The following is a 22,092-nucleotide window of genomic DNA, read 5'->3' as shown; positions in this document are numbered from 1 at the left end:
GGCCACGGTCGCCACTGGGGAGGACGTTTTCAGGAAGCTGTTGGGCAGCCGAGCGTCGGCAGGTGGCACCGTGAGAACAGACTCGGGGCCCTCCTGGATGCTGGCGCCCAGAGGCTGGGACAGGTCCACACTCGGGGCCCTGTGGGCAGCAAACGGGACACGGACGGTCCGGGGCCCGCGCCCCAGGTGGGGGTGTACCTGTGAGGGCCACCACAGGTGCCAGTGGAGGCTGAGGGGTCCCAGCGCTATCTCAGGGCGGGGGAGCCTCACATCCCGGGACAGGATTCTGGGACGTGCTTGGCCAGGAGGCCCTGAGGCCTCATTCCTGGCAGTGAACTAAGATCAATGGGGCTGTGAAAATGCAGTCATTCAGGCCAGAGTATAAAGATACTCCCTCCCCCTTTCTTTAGTACAGAAATGTCTATGGGCGCCAGAGCTTAGAACCCAAAGGGAACCGTAAGCATGTCCCTGGGGCGGTCATACCAAACCCCACAGATGGGCGGCTTAAACAGCGACATTTGCTCTCCCTCAGTCTAGAGGCCAGAAGTCCAAGGTGTTCCGGCCTGTGCACCCTCCACGGGTTCTGGGGGGGGCATCTGCTCCAGGCCTCTCCCCAGGCTTGTAGGGGTTTGCTGGTGTCCCTGGGACTTCCTGGCTTGTGGAAGCATCACCCGGACCTTTGCCTCCATGCTCTGTGTCCACGTCCCCCTTCGCATAAGGACACGATCACCCTGGCTCATGGTCCATCCTACTCCTCCTAACATGCTACACCCACAATTTCCTCTATTTCCAAATACGGTCACATTCTGAGATTCCAGGGGTTAGGATCTCAACTTAGGAATTTTGCAGGGACATAGTTTAGTCCATAGTGGGGCCTGAGCCACAGTCCTAGCCAGTGGTTTGCAGACTCCCCAGCCGTAGGTCCGGTCCTACGGCAGTTCCGCAGCCCAACAAGCAGGGCTTGCTCCTCCCAACCTCTCTTTCCAGGCCACATCCCTTCCTTCCCTCACCATTCCCATCCATTCCAGTCTTCCTGCTCACGAATGCCTTCACTTAGAGACATTCTGGCATAAACGTACTGTGTGCCAAGACTGGATACAACCAGGAAATACTGCTTGCTTGAAGACAAACCTCAAAAATTCATCAAATGTTGACTGTTGGCAAAGATTCTTGGGCCAGGCCACACCGCATGGGTCTACACATCACACGTTTATTAAGGCCATGTGCAACGTTAGCTCGGTTGTTTCGGTATGCAGCCTTCTATCTGTACCTCTGCAGGCCAGCCAGAGTACCTGTTCCTCGCACTATCAGAGTGGTTGATCTGTGTGAAGGAAAGAAAAGAATTGTATTTATCCACTCATCGATTCAACAAATATTTAACGTGCCAGTTACGAGCAAAGTCTATATATAAAGAGAATCACTGCCTAGAACGGGATTTGCTCTAACCTACTCTGGGCACTTGATTTTTTTTTTCTTAATAATATTTGAACCAGGTGTTAATGAAGCTCTAGAACTTTCTGCAGTGACACAGATGTTCTATCATCCACGCTGTCCAATACAGTAGCCCCCAGCCACGTCGGATTCGTGAGGACTTAAAATGTTGGCTAGTGTGACTGATGAACTGAATTTTAAATTCTATTTTATTTAGATAAATGTAAACGTAAATGCAAATTTGGCTAGAAGCCGCCATATTGGATGGCATAGCTCAAATGTTTAATTTTTAATTCTCTGGATGTAGGGCTGTATTTTTTTTTTTTTTCCCAGGGAAACTGTAGAGTCCCTTGCTCAGCAAATGTGTGTTCATACTGACTGGGCTTAAGTCCTTCACATCTTTGATTCTTTCTTTCTTTTTTTTTTAAAAGATTTTATTTATTTATTTGAGAGAGAGAGAATGAGAGAGAGCACACGAGAGGGGGGAGGGTCAGAGGGAGAAGCAGACTCCCTGCCGAGCAGGGAGGCCGACGCGGGACTCGATTCAGGGACTCCAGGATCATGACCTGAGCCGAAGGCAGTCGCCCAACCAACTGAGCCACCCAGGCGCCCCATCTTTGATTCTTTCACAGATAACAGAGCACCTTAACCTGATACGTAAGAAGGATAATTTGCATTGTTATGGAACTGTGGAATTCTAATTTTATATTCCTTTTTATATAACAGCTTTACTAAGATGTAATTCACATACTATAAAATTTACCCATTTAAAGCATGCAATTCAGTGGTCTCTACTGTATTCACAGAGATACGCCACCATCACCATGATTTTAGAACATTCTCATCACTTGAACAAGCAGGCACTCCCCACTGTCCGCAGCCCTAGACAGCCACTCATCTACTTTCTGTCTGTATGGATTTTGCCTGTTCTGGAAATTTCATACAAATGGAATCATACCAATATGTGTGTTTTTTGTGTTTGGTTTTCTTCACTTAGCATATTTTGAAGGTTCACCGGTATTGTAGCTTGGATTGGCATGTCACCTCTTTATGTGGCTGCATAATATTCCAGTGAATGGCTATACCATATTTTATTATACATTTTCAATCCATTAATCAGTCATTTGGCTTGTTTTCCATTTTTTTGGCTATTATGGATAATACTGCTATGCACATTCATGTACAAGTGTTTGGGTGGACATATGTTTTCATTCTCTCAGGTAGATATTTATAAGTAGGATTGCTGGGTTATCTGGTAACTGTTTATCTAACTTTTTGAGGACTTGCCAGAACGTTTCCCAAATCAGCTGTATATCACATTTCCTCCAGCAGTGTATGAGGGTTCTAATTTCTCCACATCCTCGTCCACACTTCTTATTACATCTTGTGTATTACAGCCATCCCAGTGAGTGTGAGATGGTATCTCATTGGGGTTTTTATTTGCAGTTTCCTAATGGCTAATGATGAGCATCTTTTCATATGCTTATTGGCCATCTATATGTCTTTGAAAAGCTGCCTAGTCAGATCCTTTGTCCATTTTAAAACTGGGTTGTCTTTTTATTATTGAGCTATAAGAGTTCTTTATATATTCTGGATACAAGTCCTTCATCTGCACATATTTTCTCCCATTCTATGGGTTACCTTTTCACTTTGTGGACGGTACTTGTGCTTTCTTCTGTTGTTTGTGCTTTTCGTGTCATATCAAAGAAACCGCTGTCTAACCCAAGGTCACGTTTTCTTCTGAGAGTTTAGTAGTTCTAGCTTTTACATCTAGTTATTTGACTGAATTTTTGTATATGGTGTGAGGTAGGGGTCCCAATTTGTTCTTCAGCATGTGGATATCCAGTTGTCTCAGTGACACTCAGTGACACTTGTTGAAAACATGACTCACTCCCCAAAGGCCCCACATGGGAAAGCTCTGTGATGTGTGGAGGAGAGCAGAGTGCAGCGGTAATGGGTTCGCTGGTGTGTGGAGCATACGCAGCATGGAAATAAGAGTAGGAGGGGACTGGCTGGGCTGCAAATCAGGGGTCTTAGCTCTGGTTCCAGATCCGCCAGGGACCAGGATGGAGACCATGCTGGAGGTGATGCTAATGATGACCCCATGCTGAGTACACCAAGCGGGGCAGGCTGACCACCCACAGTTCAGCGTGAAGACACGGAGGCTCAGGCATATGACATCATAGGCCTCAGGTCACAAAGCTCAGGGCGACGGTGTCCAGGTCCAAACCCAGGTTACGCTGCTTCAGACTTCTATCCTCCTTTATTTCTTAGTTTGTGAGTCTCGGATTCCTCCCCCTTTATAAAGCTGGAATCAGCCTTAAAGTCTCTTACATTTTATTTTTATTATTTTTTTCAGAAACTGTTTATTTTCCATCAACCTTATTTCCATTTTGTTTGCCTTTGTGGAAGAGCAGCTTCAGACCACTCAGTGGTTGCTCCTACCCATTCAGTGGCCCAAGCAGTGGGAGCCTGCAGACCAGTCTTCTGTGGCCGGCTGAGTCTTGAGGAGGGAGCTGCTGACTAGGCACAGAGGGTACCCGCTCGTCTTCGACAAGTCTGTGATTTCAGGCTGAGTAGCAGTGAACTCAGTCCGGAGCTGGAGCAGTCCACTCTGAAATCCCTCCTGGGTCGCGGTCTTTTTGGCAGCGGCCTGCTCGTCTACTGCAATCTCGTCAGGATCTCTGTGGAAGCAGAGATCAGGCCCGACCTCCCATGCGTGTACTCAGGAAATGGTGCCAGGCGTGAGCAGAACTTCCCGGGCCAGCATCCCTCACATCGAACCCCCTGAGTGGGCTCCGTTGTTGCCACAAGGGATGGCGATGTCCACGTCGTGCTCCGCAGAGCGATGGTGGGAAGGTGAACGTAAGGCACCTCTGTGACAGGCTGGTGGTCAGCCCTGCGATCAGTAACCACCAGAGTCTGGGCTCCCGGAAGGCTGCCTGGATCTGGTTAGTTAGTGAGGGTTCCGGGGGGAGGCGGACGGCAACAGCACACTGCAGCCCAGCTCACTAGCCAGGATTCATGGATGATAGGACACTGACATCAGCCAGGTTTTCAATGACAACAATAACATGAGCTGCCAACGGAAGCTTCTCTCAGGTTCTTCTCAGATTCATGATGTGGATGCCTTCACTTTTCCTTCTGTAGATGTACTGCTCCATCTGCAAGTCAGTGTTGGTGCCACTCAAGTGGGTTCCTGCTGCAAGGAATTTGAGGACATCCTCCTCCTTCACTTGCAGGACATCAGGGGCTCCGGTCATGGGGACAGTTTCCCTTTAAGTTAGGACGGGAATGCGGAACAAGGCCACATGGACTCCTCCCTGGGTAGTGTGGAAAAAAACAAGTCTCTTACATTTTACAATTCAGTTCAGTGGGTGAGTGGGGCTGGTGCAGGCTTCTGAACGTGGGAATGACCTGTGGGCTGTGCTTGGGAAGCCAGCTCTGGGAACAGCAGCGGGATGGAGGTGATAGTGGCCGGCGACCAGCCAGGGCCTGGGAGGCCCGCCCCACACAGCCCCACACCACCCCTGGGGAAGTCCACACAGCAAGTCTGCATACCCAAAACAGGAAGGCATAATGATTCCTCCATTAGTACTTGGGTGAGCTTTGGGTGAGATCGCCCTGAGGCCCTGGCCCCCAACTCAGGCCTCACCAGCATCTGAGCAAACCCCTTTTTGTGCCCCCAAGCCACTAATAGCTCCCACCAAAACCACTCACTGCACTCAGGTTAACGCTGAGTAAAAGGGATTCAAGCTTCACTCCAGGCCCTTCTGATACCATGGACACACTCAGTGATGAGGGCAGCACTTCCTACAGGGCCTGGCCTGCGCTCTGACCAGGTCCCTGACCCATGGCAGGTGGGGAGAGGCCGAGGGAGCTGGGCAGGGGGGGTGGGGGGGTGAAGGGAGGAGGGCACAGGGTAACACAGCTGGAGAAGGAGCAGAGCGGCTGGAAGGTGATGTCAGGGGGAAGCTGGGATGTGCACGTGGGATTGGGACTCCATCAGTGCAATCAGTCCAAACCTTCCTGTGCATCAGAATCACCAGCCAGGCCCCACCCTGTGAGTCTAGCTCAGGTGGCCTGCAAAGTTGCTCTGGGTTCCAGGACTCTGCTCAGGTCCCTGCTGGGCCCTGCATGCTATTCTCATTTAATCCTCAGGGACCCTTATGTGATAGGTACGGTCTTTATTCCTTCCTCACGAGAGATGATTCTGAGGCACAGAGAGGTTGAGTAACTTTCTGAGAACACACGGCTGAGTGGATAAAGCCTGGAGATCCTTAAGATGCCAGACTGCTACCGATCATACACGGGTGGAGGAGAGGTGATGCTATGTTACTAGGCAGGTCAGCCTGACCGAGGCCACGGGTCGGTGGGGTGCGTCTCACGTCAGAGACGCTGGGCCCTGAGGAGCTGCCTAGCTTTCATCTTATTGTCCAGAGCAGCAAACTACTTGACCTCTGTGGGCCTCCGTCTGCTGTTCTGGCAAATGTGACACTGGGCGCCAAGCACCCTCCCCCAGCTGCGCCTGGCTTACCACACTAGGCGGTGTGGCCCAGACGGTGCCACCATGCAGAGCCCAGGGAATGCCTCTCATGAGGACAAGTCCCTGAGATCTTGACTGTACACTGGGTGTCTAGACCCAATCATTAGTTCCGAGAAGTCTATGCTAGGGCACTGGGTCCTAGCCTGAAGTCGGACGCAGCCTCTCGCACGGCCTAGAGACATCCAATCTCTGCCTCCTTTGAGTTTCTGGTTCCTGGAAGGGACACCCTTCTCCTGGGAAGAGTCGGTGACTCCACTCCATGGCCGTGCTGCTAATCCTTCCTCTCTGGAAGCTGTCCTGTCTCCTAAAGAGCCGCGTCTCCCAAAGAGGCTGTGTGACCGTCCCCAGAGGTGCCAGCTTGTGACTCCAACAACATTTGCCAGTGCTCAGTTGGAATTTTCACAGGTGACCAAGTTAATTCATTAGAACTTGATTCTCTAGCTCTTTACTATTCTTCCATAAAGAGGACATGATGGCGGGCGCTTATAATCGATCGTGCACTGAGCTAGGGCAACAATGCGAGCTGTCTGTCCGGTGTGTGTTTGGCGCTCGAGCGTACAGGCTGGGTTAGCCCCATTACCCAGCACTGTTACCAGCCTCTGAACAGAGGCAAGGGACCGAGAGGCTTGCCACAGCCTGTGTTGGCTGCCCCATGACAGAAAGGCGGGACCAATAGCCCATTAATCATCTACTTTTGGGCGCCTGGGTGGCTCAGTCAGTTGAGCCTCTGTCTTCAGCTCGGGTCATGGTCCCGGGGTCCTGGGGATGGGTCCCGCGTCAGGCTCCCTCCTTGGTGGGGAGTCTGCTTCTCCCTCTGCCCCTTCCCCTTGCTTGTGCTCTCTCTCTCTCTCTCAAATAAATAGGTAAAATCTTTAGGAAAAAAAAAGAATCTTCTACTTTCAAAGAGATTTGGAAAGTGTGAACTTCAGTCAAGTGCCTCTTCCTGATGTAATGGGCAAGGTCTACAAGGCCGTTATGATGATTTTACTTACAATGACGTGTCAGGCACCTACCATGATTCGTCCAGGACTCAGGAATGCAGAGTCTCAGGCACATTACCGTGAGAGAAGCAAGGGCTCAAACCCGGGCAGCCGGCTCTGCGAGGCCCTGTGCGGCACGCATTTTGCACAGGAATGTCTTGGAGGCAGGGAGCCATCAGCGACCTACAACCTTTCAAATCACAGGGCGTCCTCTACTAACCACTTATGGGAAGTGACATTTAAAAAGCACTCACATTTTCTCTCTGAATGTCTGCAGGAAGCTCAAAGCCTTTTGCTGTGATAAATACCCAGCTCGACCTGAACCGAATGTTCCTGATTTGTTTACTTCCAAGTGCTTCTATGACCTTCTTGGCATCCTCCTTCAGCCTGGGGGGAGAGGGGGAGGGCGTGTAAATGTTGCAGGCGGAGACTACGGTGTGTCAACTGCGGATGTCCTAGGAAAGAGGCTTCTAGAACAACCCACCTCCTCCTGGGGCATATAGCGGGAGGGTGGCAAATTTCTAGTTAATCACGTGATGACATCAGGGACTCTTTAAGCTTCAGTTTGGGGCACAGAGTTTTAATTCTCAATTCTCAAATCCCTGTGTCTTGGGATCCAGTCACATCCTCATGTTCAGCCAACATAATTTTGGGTCTTTGCTGCCCCTCCTGTTCACTGACCACAAAAGGAGGCAGACAGAAGTTGCTGAAAGATGAAAGGACAGGTCAAAATGGTCCCTTTCATTTTCAGAAAGGTCAGTATCAAAAAAGAAAACAAAAATCTAAAACAACACTACCATTGTAAAAGTGGGCAACTTACAGTAAGCAAAGGAAGGAGGGCAGAAAGGAAAAGAAAAAAAAAAAAGAGCTCAGATATTCCTGAGTTAAATCGGAATTTTTCCAAGTGTGTATCAGATAACTTCTGTCTGGTAAGATGCTCTATTAAAAACAGGATCTGAGGTCAAATAAATTTGGGGAATGCCATGTTCACGAGCCACCTTGAAACTCACAGGGCACAGAAGTACTCTGAGATCCTTGGAAGTTTGGCCATGAACACACACGTGTTTACTCAGAACAGTAAACTTCCGAGCAACACAGGAGCCAAACCAACTTCTCCCTCAGGAAGTTGTATGTGTGTGTGTTTCCTTTTCATTCGATTGCCATTCTTATAGAGAATTCTTCTCAATTTCCTTTCCTATTTCTGTAAGTCCCACCCTGGGTTTAGCTTTTCTGTCCTAATTATGGTCTGTGGCGGTTCTATCTTGCTACCTGAGAATGTTCCTTAGCTTCTAGGACTTATGTACTCTGCTGGCTACTCAGGTTTTTTTTTTTAGAAACACAGTCTGCTTTGTCATGGGCTCCCATTCCTTCTCCTTAGGAAAGCATCTTGCTCCTTAGATTTGCATTCTTTCCTAGAGGATGCTCCTCAGGGGCCCTGACAGGCCTGGTGCTCTCCGCCAACCAGCTTCCCCCGTCCCCCCACTGTGACAAATCGGTCCACACTCACCTACTCGCACCGTCATCTTGGGTCACCATGAAGAGCAGGGACTTTGGAGGTGCGCTCTGAATAAAGTTCATCATCGGTCCAGAGTTATCTGTTGGGTCAATGCAAACCGGTTTTAGGGTCTTCCTTGTTCACTTGCCCGGGACACTGTCCCCCCTCCGCGCTTGGCTGCCGTGTCCTCTCTGAATCCTCTAATGCCTGGAGCTCATCTCCACTAGTGAGTGGCCGCTGGGCTCCACGGTGGGACCAGCAGAGGTGAGGGGCACGAGCAGCTCATGGAGATCCTATGAATCTAACTCGAGGCCAGAGACAATGTGGCAAGCACAGGTGTGGCGTTCTCTGCGATGACCACCACAGAGTGGTCCCGGGGCACTAAAGTGCAGAATGGGGGTGAGAAATCAGACTTGCAGACCAGACTGAGCATGGCAAGTCTTTGCTAAGAGACGAATCTGTGCCTCACGGCAACAAAAGGAAGGCTAATCTCAAACCCCATTATTTCCCACTGGGGCATTTATTGCACAGTTCCCATCAAGTGCGTCCAGACATTTATTACTGTTCTCTTTATAAAGCCTTGTTTTAAATAATTCTCACTGCTCAATAAAAATAGAAGGGGCTCCTATATCCTGCCTGACCTCTGTGCTCAAGCCCATTGCCCAGACTGGAGAGACCATGGAAGGAGAATGTGTACTGTGCGTCCCGGGGACGTGTGCGCTGAGCGCAGGGGGGCAACATGAACAGGACAGGAACAACGATGATGTTCAGGGCTGCATGCTGATCACATTATTTTACATATATTTGATTTAAAAAAATGTTTTCTCTTATTATGTGATGAAGGAACACAAATAAAAGGCCCAGGACAAGTGTGACCAGAGAAGACATTTTCTAGATAACGCCTTCAAACTCGATCATACGACCTCAATTAGAGACAAGGAGGGCTTGTGTAAGACTGTTCTAGAATACTCCTATGAGCTTCTGGCAACTTTTTTAGTAGACAAAATAAGAATGTTTGACACTTTTGTTTATCTTCATGTTTCTAATTCATGAGAAGAGTTTTCTTACCACCTCCAAACATATCAAAATACTGTGTTGCTATTGCTTTCCCAGTCATATCTGAAAATAAAAGAAATAGTTTTTAAAAGAACGTTCACTGGACTCGGGGTCCATCTGTGGCACCGAGCTGCTCAAACGGCACACTCCTGTGTCCAGGAAGCCGGCTGATCAGCTGCTCTAGAACTTCCTTCCCACGGCTTCCAGCTAGTTGGACCCCCCACTCTTTCCTGCTGCCCCTGCCTCTCCTACGGGAACCCCAGAGTGCCCCCCTCAGCCTCCTCTGCTTCGTACTTTAGGTTTTCCAGCGGGATTCTCAGAGTGGGTGTGTTTTGTCTCTGTCCCACAGCCCCAAGGTCAGGGGACTGCGTGCTCTGCGTGCTCCCAGGCATGGCACACAGAACCCTTTCCCCAAACCTCTGACAGGTCTCATGGTGGGGCCCCCAGTGACAACTGTGACAGCGTGTCTTCCCCAGGCCTAAGAGGAAGCCAAGCTTTGCTCCCCCGAGGCCCTAGTTGGCTTTTCTCACAAAGGTGGGGTGACCTCTGCAGGGTCACCAGGAATCCAAGGGTGACTCCAGGATGGTCTGTGCCCCCATAGCCTGCTTATTTGATTCGACCCCTGCCTTCTGCTGGTTCTTTTTTGGTTTTTTAGAAGTCTATTTATATTTGACTTTTTTTTTTTTTAAGTTCATTTGTTTTTAGTAATCTCTATACCCAACATGGGGCTCGAACTCAGGACCCTGAGATTAAGAGTCCTACGTTCCTCTGAGCCAGCCAGGAGCCTCGGACTCTTTTTTTTGTTTTTCCAGGAACCACAATCTGTAAAGTGAGGTATTATAAAAATAATCAAATAATTTTAAAATGCTTTAAAAAATAAGCCTAGACTAGATCATTTGCAAAAATCCTCAAAAACCCAAGGTATCTTTGAAAATCCAATCACGGAACTTTTAGAGAAGTTTGAAAGAGAACATTTAATAACTCACAGTTGACAATGGCAATATTTATTCCTCTTCCAACATTTCTAGTCTTTTCTCCCATGAGCCTGGAATGAAAATAAGAGTCAGTCAAAGAATCCCTTTCTCACAAAGCAATGAGTAGGGCTCCCCGTTCCATGAGCTCTTCCCTTGGCAGAACCACTGCCCCAACCATCGGCACTTACCATTTCCTTGAAGATACGCACAGGCCTTGGCTCAGCTCCCTTGAGAATCACCCCCATCCTCGCTCCGCACATACCCACCCCCAAGGTTCTATAGACTCAGTCCCTCGGGGAACCTGGAAACTGCTCTTAATCCTACAATCTAGACAAATGGCCAGGGAGAGGAAAATCTAGGATTTGTTGAGCACAGGCTCTTTATAAACATTTTCTCACTGAATCCTCAACTACCTCCTGAGCATTCATTTTTCCACCTTACAGATAGGAAGTCGTAAGAGGTGGATCAGCTGGGCACGGATCTGACCCAAGTCTGCTCCCCACGTATACACCCTCTGTCCTCGTACTGATGGAGGACTTGCTGGACTCTTGGTGATCCTTTAATCCAGCCACAAAATGTAACCCAGCTTAGCTCCTCAAATAAATACTTTCTATTACTTCACTTAATTTCCATTTTTAAATTGGAGAATAGGATCAACTTCAAATGAATTGTGCCCTAAAACCAGTATGAAGACTGACTTTCCTGGAGATGGTATTTATTACTGAAGATCCTAGAATTCTGTGTGTGTGTGTGCGTGCACCCTCTGTCAAGTTTTTCTTTTTTTTAAGATTTTATTTATTTATTTGATAGAGGGAGAACGAGAGAGAGATCTTAAGCAGGGGGAGGAGGGAGAAGCAGACTCCCCGCTGAGCAGGGAGCCTGATCCCAGGACCCTGAGATCATGACCTGAGCTGAAGACAGACGCTTAACGACTGACCCACCCAGGCACCCTCCCTCTGTCAAGTTTTAGAGTCAGTGATATGCTGGCATCACAAATAGAATTTGAAAGTTTTCCTCCTTTTCCCATGCTTGGGAGTAGTGAATACAGCACTATAATATTCTGCTCTTGACACATTTATCTAAACTCCCCTGGGGGCTTTCTAGTCTAAGTCCTTCTCAGAAGGGTAGCTTTTTGACAATTTTAGAGAATATTCTATAATACCTTGAAAGAGAAAAAGAAACTTCCATTTATGATAATGGAAAGTGGGGGTAATCTGAACCTAACTTCTCATAGAGGAAAATTTAAAAATGGGATTTAAAGAGTATCTATTTGACTATATTGGAGACCTAACAAGGAAATAAAGAGCTCTGAAGCCAGGATGTGGGGGGACACTTAAGTTTCAAGTGGGTGAGCCCAGCAAGTAAAGCTACTTTGCCTCAGAAGCATTTGCTAATTCCAGAAAAAGTATCAAAGGAGATGAGTAGCACTTTTGACATCCACGTGAGGTGAGGCTTGGGGGACAAAAGTTGGAAGACAGGGCCCACCAAAGAGAAGGCCATGTTACATCCTCCAATCTTATTTGGGTTGGGGTCAAAAATGGTTGAATCTTAAAAATAAGAATGAACCAGAAATAGATCAGAACTTGAATAACCACAGCCAAATTTTAAGTCAACCGGGTGGGTCCCCCAAAATCTCAGTCCTTAACATTTATTCAGATCATTCTATTCTGCTCATGATTCCAAGTTCCTGGTATAAGCAAGCAAAAATCCTCAGAAAAAGAAGATACCATCTAATACCTCAATTAAAAAAAAATGCAGAGGGTGCCTTGGTGGTTCAGTCAGTTGAGCATCTGCCTTTGGCTCAGGTCATGATCCCAGGGTCTTGGGATCAAGCCCCGCATGGGGCTCCCTGCTCAGTGAGGAGTCTGCTTCTCCCTCTGCCCCTTCCCCCACTCATGCTCTCTCTCTCAAATAAATAAAATCTTCTTTAAAAAAAAACCCCACAATTTCTCAAATACATGCTCTATCATGCTATCAAATGTCACCTGGCACATAAGAAAAGATGCCGACATAAACAAGTACCAGTGAAACCAGCAGAAAATAATAGATAATAGTGACAGACTCATAAGGGCTCCAAACAGATTATCCAAAGGATTTCAAAATAACTATACTTAATATGCTAATGAAGACAATAAATAAAAGCAAAACATTTCAAGCTGGAAACTACGAAAAAATGAAGATTAGAAGAAGTACAAAATGAAGCTCTAAATCTAAATTAATGTAACAACTACAGTCAGTAGTTAATGGAGGGGTTTCACAGCAGATCAGGCACCGTAGAAGATCTGGTGAGCAACAGTTCAGAGGAAAACAGCTCTGCCTACAATGAAAGAAAGATACAAAGATGGAAAATACAAAACAGACTGAAAGCTATAGAGAATATAATAATAAGATCTGACATATGTTTGTCAGGGGTCTCAGATGATCAATCAGGAGAAGGTAAATGGGGCAGAAGATGCAATGATAGAGAATTTGTTCAATGTGATGAAGGACTATGATTCATACATATTTAAGAATCACAACGAACCCCAAAGAAGATAAAGCAATAACAACAGACACAGCAGGGTACAAGTGCTGAAAACCAAAGGCAAGGGAAAAACCTTAAAGATAATCGGAGAGGGGAAAAAGGCAGTTACTTGTTACTTTCATCACCTCAGCAATTCAATTGTTAGCTGACTCTCAAGAGAAACAATGGAAGCCAGAAGACAATGGAACAGTATCTGAATGGGTTGAAACACAACCTGGAAAAATATCTTTCAGCAATGACGATGAAATAAAGGTATTTCAGAGAAACGAAAACTGAGACAATTCACCACCGGTGAAGCAGATAATACAGAGGCTTTTGTTCTCTATCTTTTGCTGTAATAAATCTTATCTGTAAATATTAGCTGTTCCTGAGTCTTACAAGTCCCTCTTGGATGGAGATCACGGAAGTTGAGGATAGTTGTGCAATCCCCCAAAATAATATCCAACTGAAATATATGCACGTATGCACCAACAGACATGTGATTATATTACACATTTGATTTACGTGTGGACTTATTTCAGCTTATTTTCAATTCTAGAGTTTCTTTGTGTTTTTTTGGATTTTATTTAATTTTTGAATATGCAATACATCACATGGTTCAAAAATCACCATTATGTGGACAGAACAAAATCATACCCAAAGAAATCTTCTCTATACCCTCCACTTTGTTCTCCTCATCCCCTGTTCCCATGTCCATTAATTTATTTTAGTTTCTGGTTTATCCTTCTGGGGTTTGTTTTTACATCAAAAATAAGCAAATTGTGTATGCATAATTAATATACATTCATGTATATGTTTTTTATATATGTATATATACATGTATGAGTACACTTACATATGAGTATATTCAAGTATATGTCTGTATTCCTTATTATATTCTTTTACAACAAACTGGTAAATGCGTTGCTCTGAGTTCTGTGAACCATTCTAGCAAATAACCAAACCTAAGGAGGGGGGCATGGGAACTCTGATTTACAGGCAGTCAGTCAGAAGTATACTGACAATCTGGGACTTGTGATTGCCATCTGAAGTCAGAAGGGGGCGGGGAATGTCTTGTGAGACTAAGCCCTTAACCTGTAGGGTCTGAGGCCATCTTCAAGTAGATATATCAGAATTGAATTGAATTGTAGATTCCCACCCCGCCCCCAAGCTGGTGGTGTTGCAAATAATTGCTTGATGTGGGGAAAAATTACCACACATTTGATGACCAGAGTACAAATGCACTCAGAGTACAGCAGTTTTCCTTTATGTACCCCAAAATAATGTGGCTCACTCAAGAAGAAACAGGTAACTTGAGTAGCTCTGTATTTATCAAAGAAAGTGAAATTTGTAGTTAAAAATCTTCTCATAAAGAAAACTCTAGGCCAGAAGGCTTCACTGGGGAATTGCACCAAACCCTTAAATAAATAATACCAATTCTTTACAAACTCTCCCAGACTATTGAAGAGAATACTCACCAACACATTCCACCCTGATACCAAAACCAGAGAAAAAAAAAAAAACACAAGAAAACCACAGACCAATATCTCTCATGAACACGGATACAAAAATTCTTAACAAAATTTTAGCAAACTGAATGCAACAATATATAAAAAGGATACTATATCACAAGCAAGTGGGATTTAGCTCAAAAATGCAAGGTTGATTTAACATTCAAAAATGTAATTCACCATATTTGCAGACTAAAAAAGACAAACCATATAATCACCTCAAGAGATGTAGAAAAAACATCTGACAAAATCCAATACCCATCACTGATTAAAAACTCTCAGAAACCTTGAAATACAAGGAATTTCTTCAACCTGATAAAGGGCTTCTGTGAAAAATCCCTAGTTAACATCATACTTAATGATGAATGATGGAATGCTCTCTCTCCAAGACAAGGAAAAAGGCAATGATGTCTACTCTCATCATTTCCATTCAGCATTATAATGGAGGTTCTATCCAGTGCAATCAGGCAAGAAAAAGAAAGCAAAGGCATGCAGATTAGAAAGTGGTAAAACTGCCTTTTATTGGGGGGGGGGGGTGGTTAGCTGACCATTACCATCTATGTAGAAAATCCAATGTAAAAGCAAAACTACTAGAACTAATAAGTGAGCTTAGCAAGGTTGTGGGATATAAGATCATTATACAAAAATCAATTCTGGGACACCTGGGTGGCTCAGTCAGTTAAGCCTCTGCCTTCGGCTCAGGTCATGATCCCAGGGTCCTGGGATCGAGTCCCACATTGGGCTCCTTGCTCAGCGAGGAGCCTACTTCTCCCTCTGCCTGCCTCTGTCTCTCTCTCTCTCTCTGATAAATAAATAAAATCTTAAAAAAAAAATCAATTCTATTTGTATATACTAGCAATGAACAGTTGGAAATTAAAATTTTTAAAAATATACTACAGCATCAAAAATGAAATACTTAGAGATAAATATAATAAAAGAGCTTCAAGATCTGTACACTGAATGCCATAAAAACATCTCTGAATCAAGTTAAAGAAAATTTAAGTAAACGGAGAGCTAACTATGTTTGTTGAGTAAAAGATTCAATATTGTTAAGATGTCAATTTTCCCCAAATTGATCTAGAGTTCCAACGCAATCCCAATCAAAAGCCAATAGGCTTTTGTGTAGAAATTTATAAGCTGACTCTAAAATTCTATGGATATGGAAAGAATCTAGAATAGTGAAAATAATTTTGAAAATGAAAAACAAAACTGAAGAAATTATGTTATTGAGCTTCAAGAATTACTGCAAAGCTACATTTATCAAGACACTGTATATAGTAAAAAGACATATAAATAGAAGAGAATGGAGAATCCCGAATTAGATACACACATGTATGGTCACTTGATTTTTGCTAATGGTGCAAAGGAAAATCACTAGAGTAAGATAGTATTTGGAATAAATGGTGCTAGAACAATTGGATATCCACATTAAAAAATTACTTCAATCCAAATTTCACACCATACACAAAAATTAACCCCAAATGGGTATCTCACAGTATATGAAATGAAAAATCTAAAACTATCAAATTTCTAAAAGAAAACATAGAAGAAAATTTCTGTGACCTTGAGTTAGGCGAAAAGATCTAAGATATGACACAAAAAGTATGATCCTAAAATAAAAAACTGGTAAACTGGACTTCATTAAAATTAGGAATTTCTGCTCTTTGATAAACACAGTTAAGAGAAGAAAAAGACAAGCCACAAACTGGGAGAAAATATTTGTAAATCATGTATTCGATGAAGGACTTGTATACAGCATATATAAAGAAATCTCAATAATAAGAAAACAACCAAATGAAAATGACCACAGACTTAAATAGATACTTCATCAAATAAGATATACATATAGCAAATAAACACATAAAAAAGAGGTGCACTATCATTAGTTATTAGAAAAATGCAAACTAAAACCTCAGTCAGATACCACCGCACCCCTATTAGGATGCCCAAGATTAGAAAGACTGACCATACAAGTGTTGGTAAGTATGATGGTGGATCAACTCTCATACACTGATGGGAATCTAACAGGTACAACCCTTTGCTTTCTTCCCATTTTCTTTTTGTTTGCATGGTTTCTGAAAAACAAAAAAAAAGCCCAATGTAACTCTTATCCTTCTTCCTTTATAGGTAAGGTGTTTTTTCATTTTGGTTTGTTTGCCTCTGGCTTCTTACAAGATTTGCTCCTTGCCTTTGGTCCTTTGTAGTTTGAATATAACATACTTAGGTGTAGATTTTTTTGTATTTATCTTACTTAGTATCATTAAGCTCCCTGGATCTGTGGTTTGGTGTCTGTTAATAATTTTGGAACATTTTCAGCAACACTACTTCAAATATTTCTGTTCCTTTCTCTCTCCCTTCTTCTGGTTCCCTATTACATATTATATCTTTTGTACTTGTCTTACTGTTCTTGGATATTCTGTTCTGTCTTTGTTTTTTCCTTTAGTCTTTTTTTTCCTTCTCTTCCTCTTTCAGTTTGGGAATTTCTATTGACATATCCTCAAGCTCACTGATTCTTTCCTTGGTTGTATCTGGTCTACTGATGAGCCCATCAAAGGTGTTTGCCTCTTCTGTTACAGTCTTTTCAATTTCCACTATTTCCTTTTGATTCTTTCTGAGGGATTTCATCTCCCTGCTTGCATTACTCAGCTGTTCTTGTATTCCATCCACCTTTTCTATTGGAGCCTCTGGCATATTAATCATTATTGTTTCAAATTCCTGGTCTGCTAACTACAAAATTTCTGCAATATTGGAGGTAAGTTCTGATGCTTGCCCTATCTCTTCAAACTGTGCTGTTTGCCTTTAGTATGCCTTGTTACTTTTGTTGAAAGCCAGACATGGTATGCCAGTTAAAAGGAACAGAGGTAAATAAAATGTACTGTGAATCTTTATGTTCATCTGGCTAGGAGTGCGCTGTGTTTGTTCTTTACTGTGGCTACAGGTGTCAACGATTAAAATTTCTCCCCTATGTCTGAGTATCCTACAGACTCTCTTTAAAATTGGGTTTAGCCTTGTGGTTCTTTTGAGGTGTGACCCCCTGTTATTTTTAAGGAGCTTTATTTATGTGGTGGTAAGATGTGGGGCATGAGGAAATGTTCTACAGTCCTAAGACTGGGTCTCAGGCTTTTGCTGAGCCTGTGCTGCAGGTGGTGCCCTCACAGGTGGACATATTTTTTCTTTTCTTTTTTTTATTTTAAGATTTTATTTATTTATTTGACAGATAGAGAGACAGCGAGAGCGGGAACACAAGCAGGAGAAGGAGAGGGAGAAGCAGGCTTCCCGTCGAGCGGGGAGCCCGACGCGGGGCTCGATCCCAGGACCCCGGGACCATGACCTGAGCCGAAGGCAGATGCTCAACGACTGAGCCACCCAGGTGCCCCGGCCATATTGTTTTTTGACTCCTTAGGTGAGACAGGAAGGTGAGAAGGAGCTGATGCTGGGTATTTCCCTCCCACAGGCCAGTTAGTATCTGGTAAAACAATTTCCCTTGAAGGCGGGGCCATTGTTAAGGAGAACAGAACACTGTGGGCATATTTCAGAATGGCTACTCTCCCTTCCCCCTGACAAAAGCATGAGGGGATTTTTCTTTGATCTTCACTCTGAGAGCCTGGTGGGCTTCCTGGCAGAAAAACTCAGGAAAGTGTAGGGGCTCCTCTAGGAGTTTTAATCTCTCAAAATAGTCCAAACTCAGTCTCAAGCAACTAGTCAGTTGCCTCTGGAGGATTCCTGCCTGATGTTGGCTCTAGCTGAGGTGTGATTCTGTGAATCTACCTGTCTGTCCCATTTTCAGGGCATCGGTTTGCCCCGTGACCTCAATTCTCTGGTATGTGTGTGTGTTTTATCTGCAGCATTATTGGGAGTTTATGTGCTGTGATCTAATCTAAGAGTTGTTCTCCCTTCATTGGCAGCTTTCAGACCACTTTTATGTGAGATATATTCGTTCTTTGTGATATCACCATACTTGGGTTGCTTTCTGTTTTTGTTGCTTTTTAAAATTTAAAGATTTTGCTTTCGCTATATGGTTTGTATTTTTTTTTTTTTTGCTTTGTTAAAGCTCATATATTAACTAGGGCATAAGCATATTTAAAAATACCATTCTAATAAGTGAAAAGATAAAATATGGAGAAGATTTTTACAACACACAAAAAAGCCTAACTAATATAGAAGGAATCTTGTAAATCAGTAAGAAAAGGCCAGTGAGAGAGGTGAAAATGGGCAAGAGATATAAACAGATAGTTTACAGAAAATAAATACAAAGGCTCTTAGCATAAAAGATCCTCAATTCACTCAGCAAAAGCAATGAAAGTAAAAACCTAATCAGAGACTTCAATTTTTATCTCTCAGAATGGCAGAGATCAAAGTGTCTGTCAACGTGCTGTGCTGGACAGACTGTGGGGAAACAATCATTCTTACTGTGCTAATCTGAGTCTTCTGAGGAGCAGATATCAGAACAGGATAAAAGCACAAGAATCTGTGTCCAGGGAAATGCCTACAAGAGGAGATGGGGAAGGGGCTTGGTTAAGTGGGGAGAGCTGTCAGACCACAGTACTAGTGTGACCCTAAGCAAAGGAGAGGGGGACAAAGCCTGGCTGGACGTGCTTTAGGCTGCCATGCAGTCTCAGGAGGCTTCAGCAAGGCCACAAGGGCATCTGGAATCCAGGATGGCCCGCAGCAGAGCCTGCATCTTCCAGGAATGGACCTGCTTGGTGTCCCTCTGTGCTCACACAGACTCTCTCCTTCACCAAACTCCCTTTGGGCTCCCCTGAGCTCCTTCTTTAACTAGGCCTGACTTTTGGACTTCTGTGTTCACCTCTGCAGTGTCCAGTTTTAGAAGAATTCTGGTAAGTCAGTTTATCCAGATCCCCCTCCCTCTGATAGCTGATCATCCTCCATATCTGATTGGGGACCCCACCCAGATGATGTCTGATCGCCCTGTCTTCAGCAAAACAAAGGAGGAGTCTAGGAGAGTGGAAGGTGCTGTAACCCAGAAAGAGGAGCTCCAACTCCAGAGAGGGATACAAGGTTATTCCAGGATGACAGTGGATAGGAATGCCAGGCAACAGCTGCACGGTACCCCGACAGCAAGCCTGCTGACCCGAGTGGGTCAGAAGGCTCCAGAAGATGAGCCTGATGAATACCTGAGGTGACATTAGATTTATTTTCACTGGAGGAATGCTTAGGGATTAAACTGATGTAAGTACACGGAAAACCAGGCAAGCCAACAGCAAACAAAAATCAACAACCGTCATACACGACATGCTTCAGCCACACAGAACCTTCACTTAGCCATGTTAAAAAAAAAAGCAAATAAACCTGGAGGCCACCATTTGACTATGTCACCAAACACTCACAGTCACATAACTGAAATGCTGACTCCAACCTTAAAATTAAGCTTTCCCATGTCAGTGTGACTTTTCAGCATGAACAGGTAATGAATGTACGTCTCCCGTAACAAATCACACTAGAAAACAGTGCGCTTATTCCTGCTTCGTACGCGGAGCTGTAACTGCTGAGGTCTGGACTTTCCGACCACTGTTCTCCCAACTGTTCCTCAGTGGATAAAACACTCACATCAAGTAAAGCCCTTTGGATTTTCTTTTGGTGGTCTTAATAATGCAAACGCTGGATCTTGATCAAACTAAAGCGGCACAGTCAGTATGATAACTGAATCAGGACCATGGTGAGGAAGAAGACAGGAGCGTCAATGACGGGAGATTGCTCACCTACCGAGGGGCCGGTCCACAGATAATGCCTAACACAGGAAAACCAAGAAGTGTGAGCATGAGCCTGCTCCGTGGAGACGGGGAAGGAAGGAAAGAGAGTTGGAGGTGGCTGTCCCTAGGGAGGGCTGGTTGTGCAAAGGAAATGAGCGGCAGAAAACTGCTTATCTTTCTACATAAACATATCTTTTCTTTATAAGATGATGAGATCACCACAACCCAGCACTTTTTACTCCATGAGTTGATTACAACGAAACACAGTGCTAACCCAAGCGAATCACTCTCCTTAGGTCTCTGCTCATGTTCACTCCTCTGTTCCTTTTAACCTGCTGTTATTTGAGTCTCTCCTGCTTTATACCACACTGTTTCTAAAGACCATCTGGAATACTGTTTGAGAGCAGGCAAGCTGCATTTGGATCCCACATGTTCATACAGTGAGCTGCTCCATTAGCTAACCGGGTTCAAGTCGGTCTGCACAGCACATCCATGGACGCCAGTGGCGCTGCCGCTGACTAGCTGCGTGCTGGGGGGCTAGTTACTGAACCTGTCTGTGAATCCGTTTCCTTGTCTGCACGGCGGGGGTGACAAATGGCACACCTCACAGGAAGTCACGCGAAGCTGATGTATATGTGCGTTAGTCTGCACTAGGTAAGCATGATGCTCTTGCTCTGAATGGTCAGGGGAAGGCTTTGGGCACCGTGGAGCAGTGGAAACCCCGGTCTGACTTGGAACAACTCCCCTTCTGGCGACGTGATTCTGGATGAGCGTCCCCATCCCACTGTCCCCGCCCGCCCCCAGGTCTCCCTGCTTCTTTACCAGGGGATCCTGCTCAGTTTTCGAGCTGAATCCCCACCTTGTCTCATCCACGGACCTCACTGACAATCCCATTCAAGGGTACACTCACCTCTCAAACTCCACGGCCCCACACAAAATTACCATGTGGCATTCACCACAGATGCTGGAAAATCTGTTTGCTTTCTCCAGGTGTTACAGTTCTTGGTGGCGAAGGGAATAATGTGACCACCCCGGAGACATATGACAGTGCCCAGAGACATGTGTGGTTGTCATAGCTGGACGGGGTGGCCCGCAGTATCCAGCGGGAGGACGCCGGGATGCTGCTACCCCCACACTGTCCAGCATCCCCTCACGACACAGAGTCGCTGGCCTGCAGTGTCAGCGGGGCTGAGGTGGGGGACCCTGAAGTGTGGACGCAAGCTCCTACAGCAGCAGAGCCACGTTTCTTGGAATTACCGGCCCACCGAGTGCCCCACCGGGGGTGCGTGCAGAGGAATGTCTACCCAGAAACTCCCTGGCTGAGTGAAGTAGGCCTTTGGTAAGCGATGGACCCGCAGAAGGGAGTGTGGTTTCCACTCACCTCCCAGTATGGACCGGGGATGAGCTGGGACCAGGCAAGGAGGGGAAGCTGAGCCCAGCGCAGCTCACGCCCCAGTGTGCCACACACTCCTTGGGAGGACAAGGACGGTGGCAGCGAGGGACGGGTAGCGAGGGCTGAGGGCTACCGTGGTGATCCAGCCGACGAGAAAGGAAGGTGCACCCAGTTTGGGGAAAAGGGGTGCATCACAGGGAAAGACTTCCTCCCCAGTGCTGGGAACAGCCGGCGCTCGGTCTCCTTTGTAGTAATTACTGTATGGCCTAAGCATCCTCAGGCCAGGTGGTACGGATTGAACTATGGTCTCTCAAAATCCGTATGCTGATGTCCTAACACCTAGATCCCTGGAACGTGACCTTATTTGGAGGCAGGGCCTTTAAAGAGGTGACTAAGTGAAAATGAGGTCCTTAAGGTCGGCTCTAATCCCTATGACTGGTGGCCTTTTTAAAGGCGGAATTAGGACACAGACACGTGCAGAGGGAAGACCAC

The 22,092-nt window shown here is 45.4% G+C and overlaps 2 protein-coding genes across 2 annotated transcripts in view; both read right to left on the bottom strand.

The window, feature by feature from the left end:
• MX2 (MX dynamin like GTPase 2) overlaps positions 1 to 22,092 on the bottom strand; it is a 185,770-nt gene that overhangs the window by 21,584 nt on the left and 142,094 nt on the right. The gene's annotated exons all lie outside the window — the stretch shown is intronic.
• FAM3B (FAM3 metabolism regulating signaling molecule B) overlaps positions 1,191 to 22,092 on the bottom strand; it is a 29,157-nt gene continuing 8,255 nt past the window's right edge. The window contains exons 3-7 of the mRNA XM_081800302.1: positions 10,495 to 10,553; positions 9,521 to 9,571; positions 8,465 to 8,552; positions 7,212 to 7,344; positions 1,191 to 1,321 (exon numbers count right to left, since the gene is read on the bottom strand). Coding sequence (XP_081656428.1) covers positions 1,232 to 1,321; positions 7,212 to 7,344; positions 8,465 to 8,552; positions 9,521 to 9,571; positions 10,495 to 10,553 — 421 coding nt within the window. The 3' untranslated portion in view covers positions 1,191 to 1,231. The remainder of the gene's footprint in view (positions 1,322 to 7,211; positions 7,345 to 8,464; positions 8,553 to 9,520; positions 9,572 to 10,494; positions 10,554 to 22,092) is intronic.

The sequence above is a fragment of the Leptonychotes weddellii genome, chromosome 1 (assembly GCF_054177405.1).
Source record: "Leptonychotes weddellii isolate Sample4059 chromosome 1, ASM5417740v2, whole genome shotgun sequence".
Lineage (NCBI taxonomy): Eukaryota > Metazoa > Chordata > Mammalia > Carnivora > Phocidae > Leptonychotes > Leptonychotes weddellii.
Note: the sequence above shows the minus strand (reverse complement) of the source record. Positions and strands in the feature narration are given on the sequence as shown.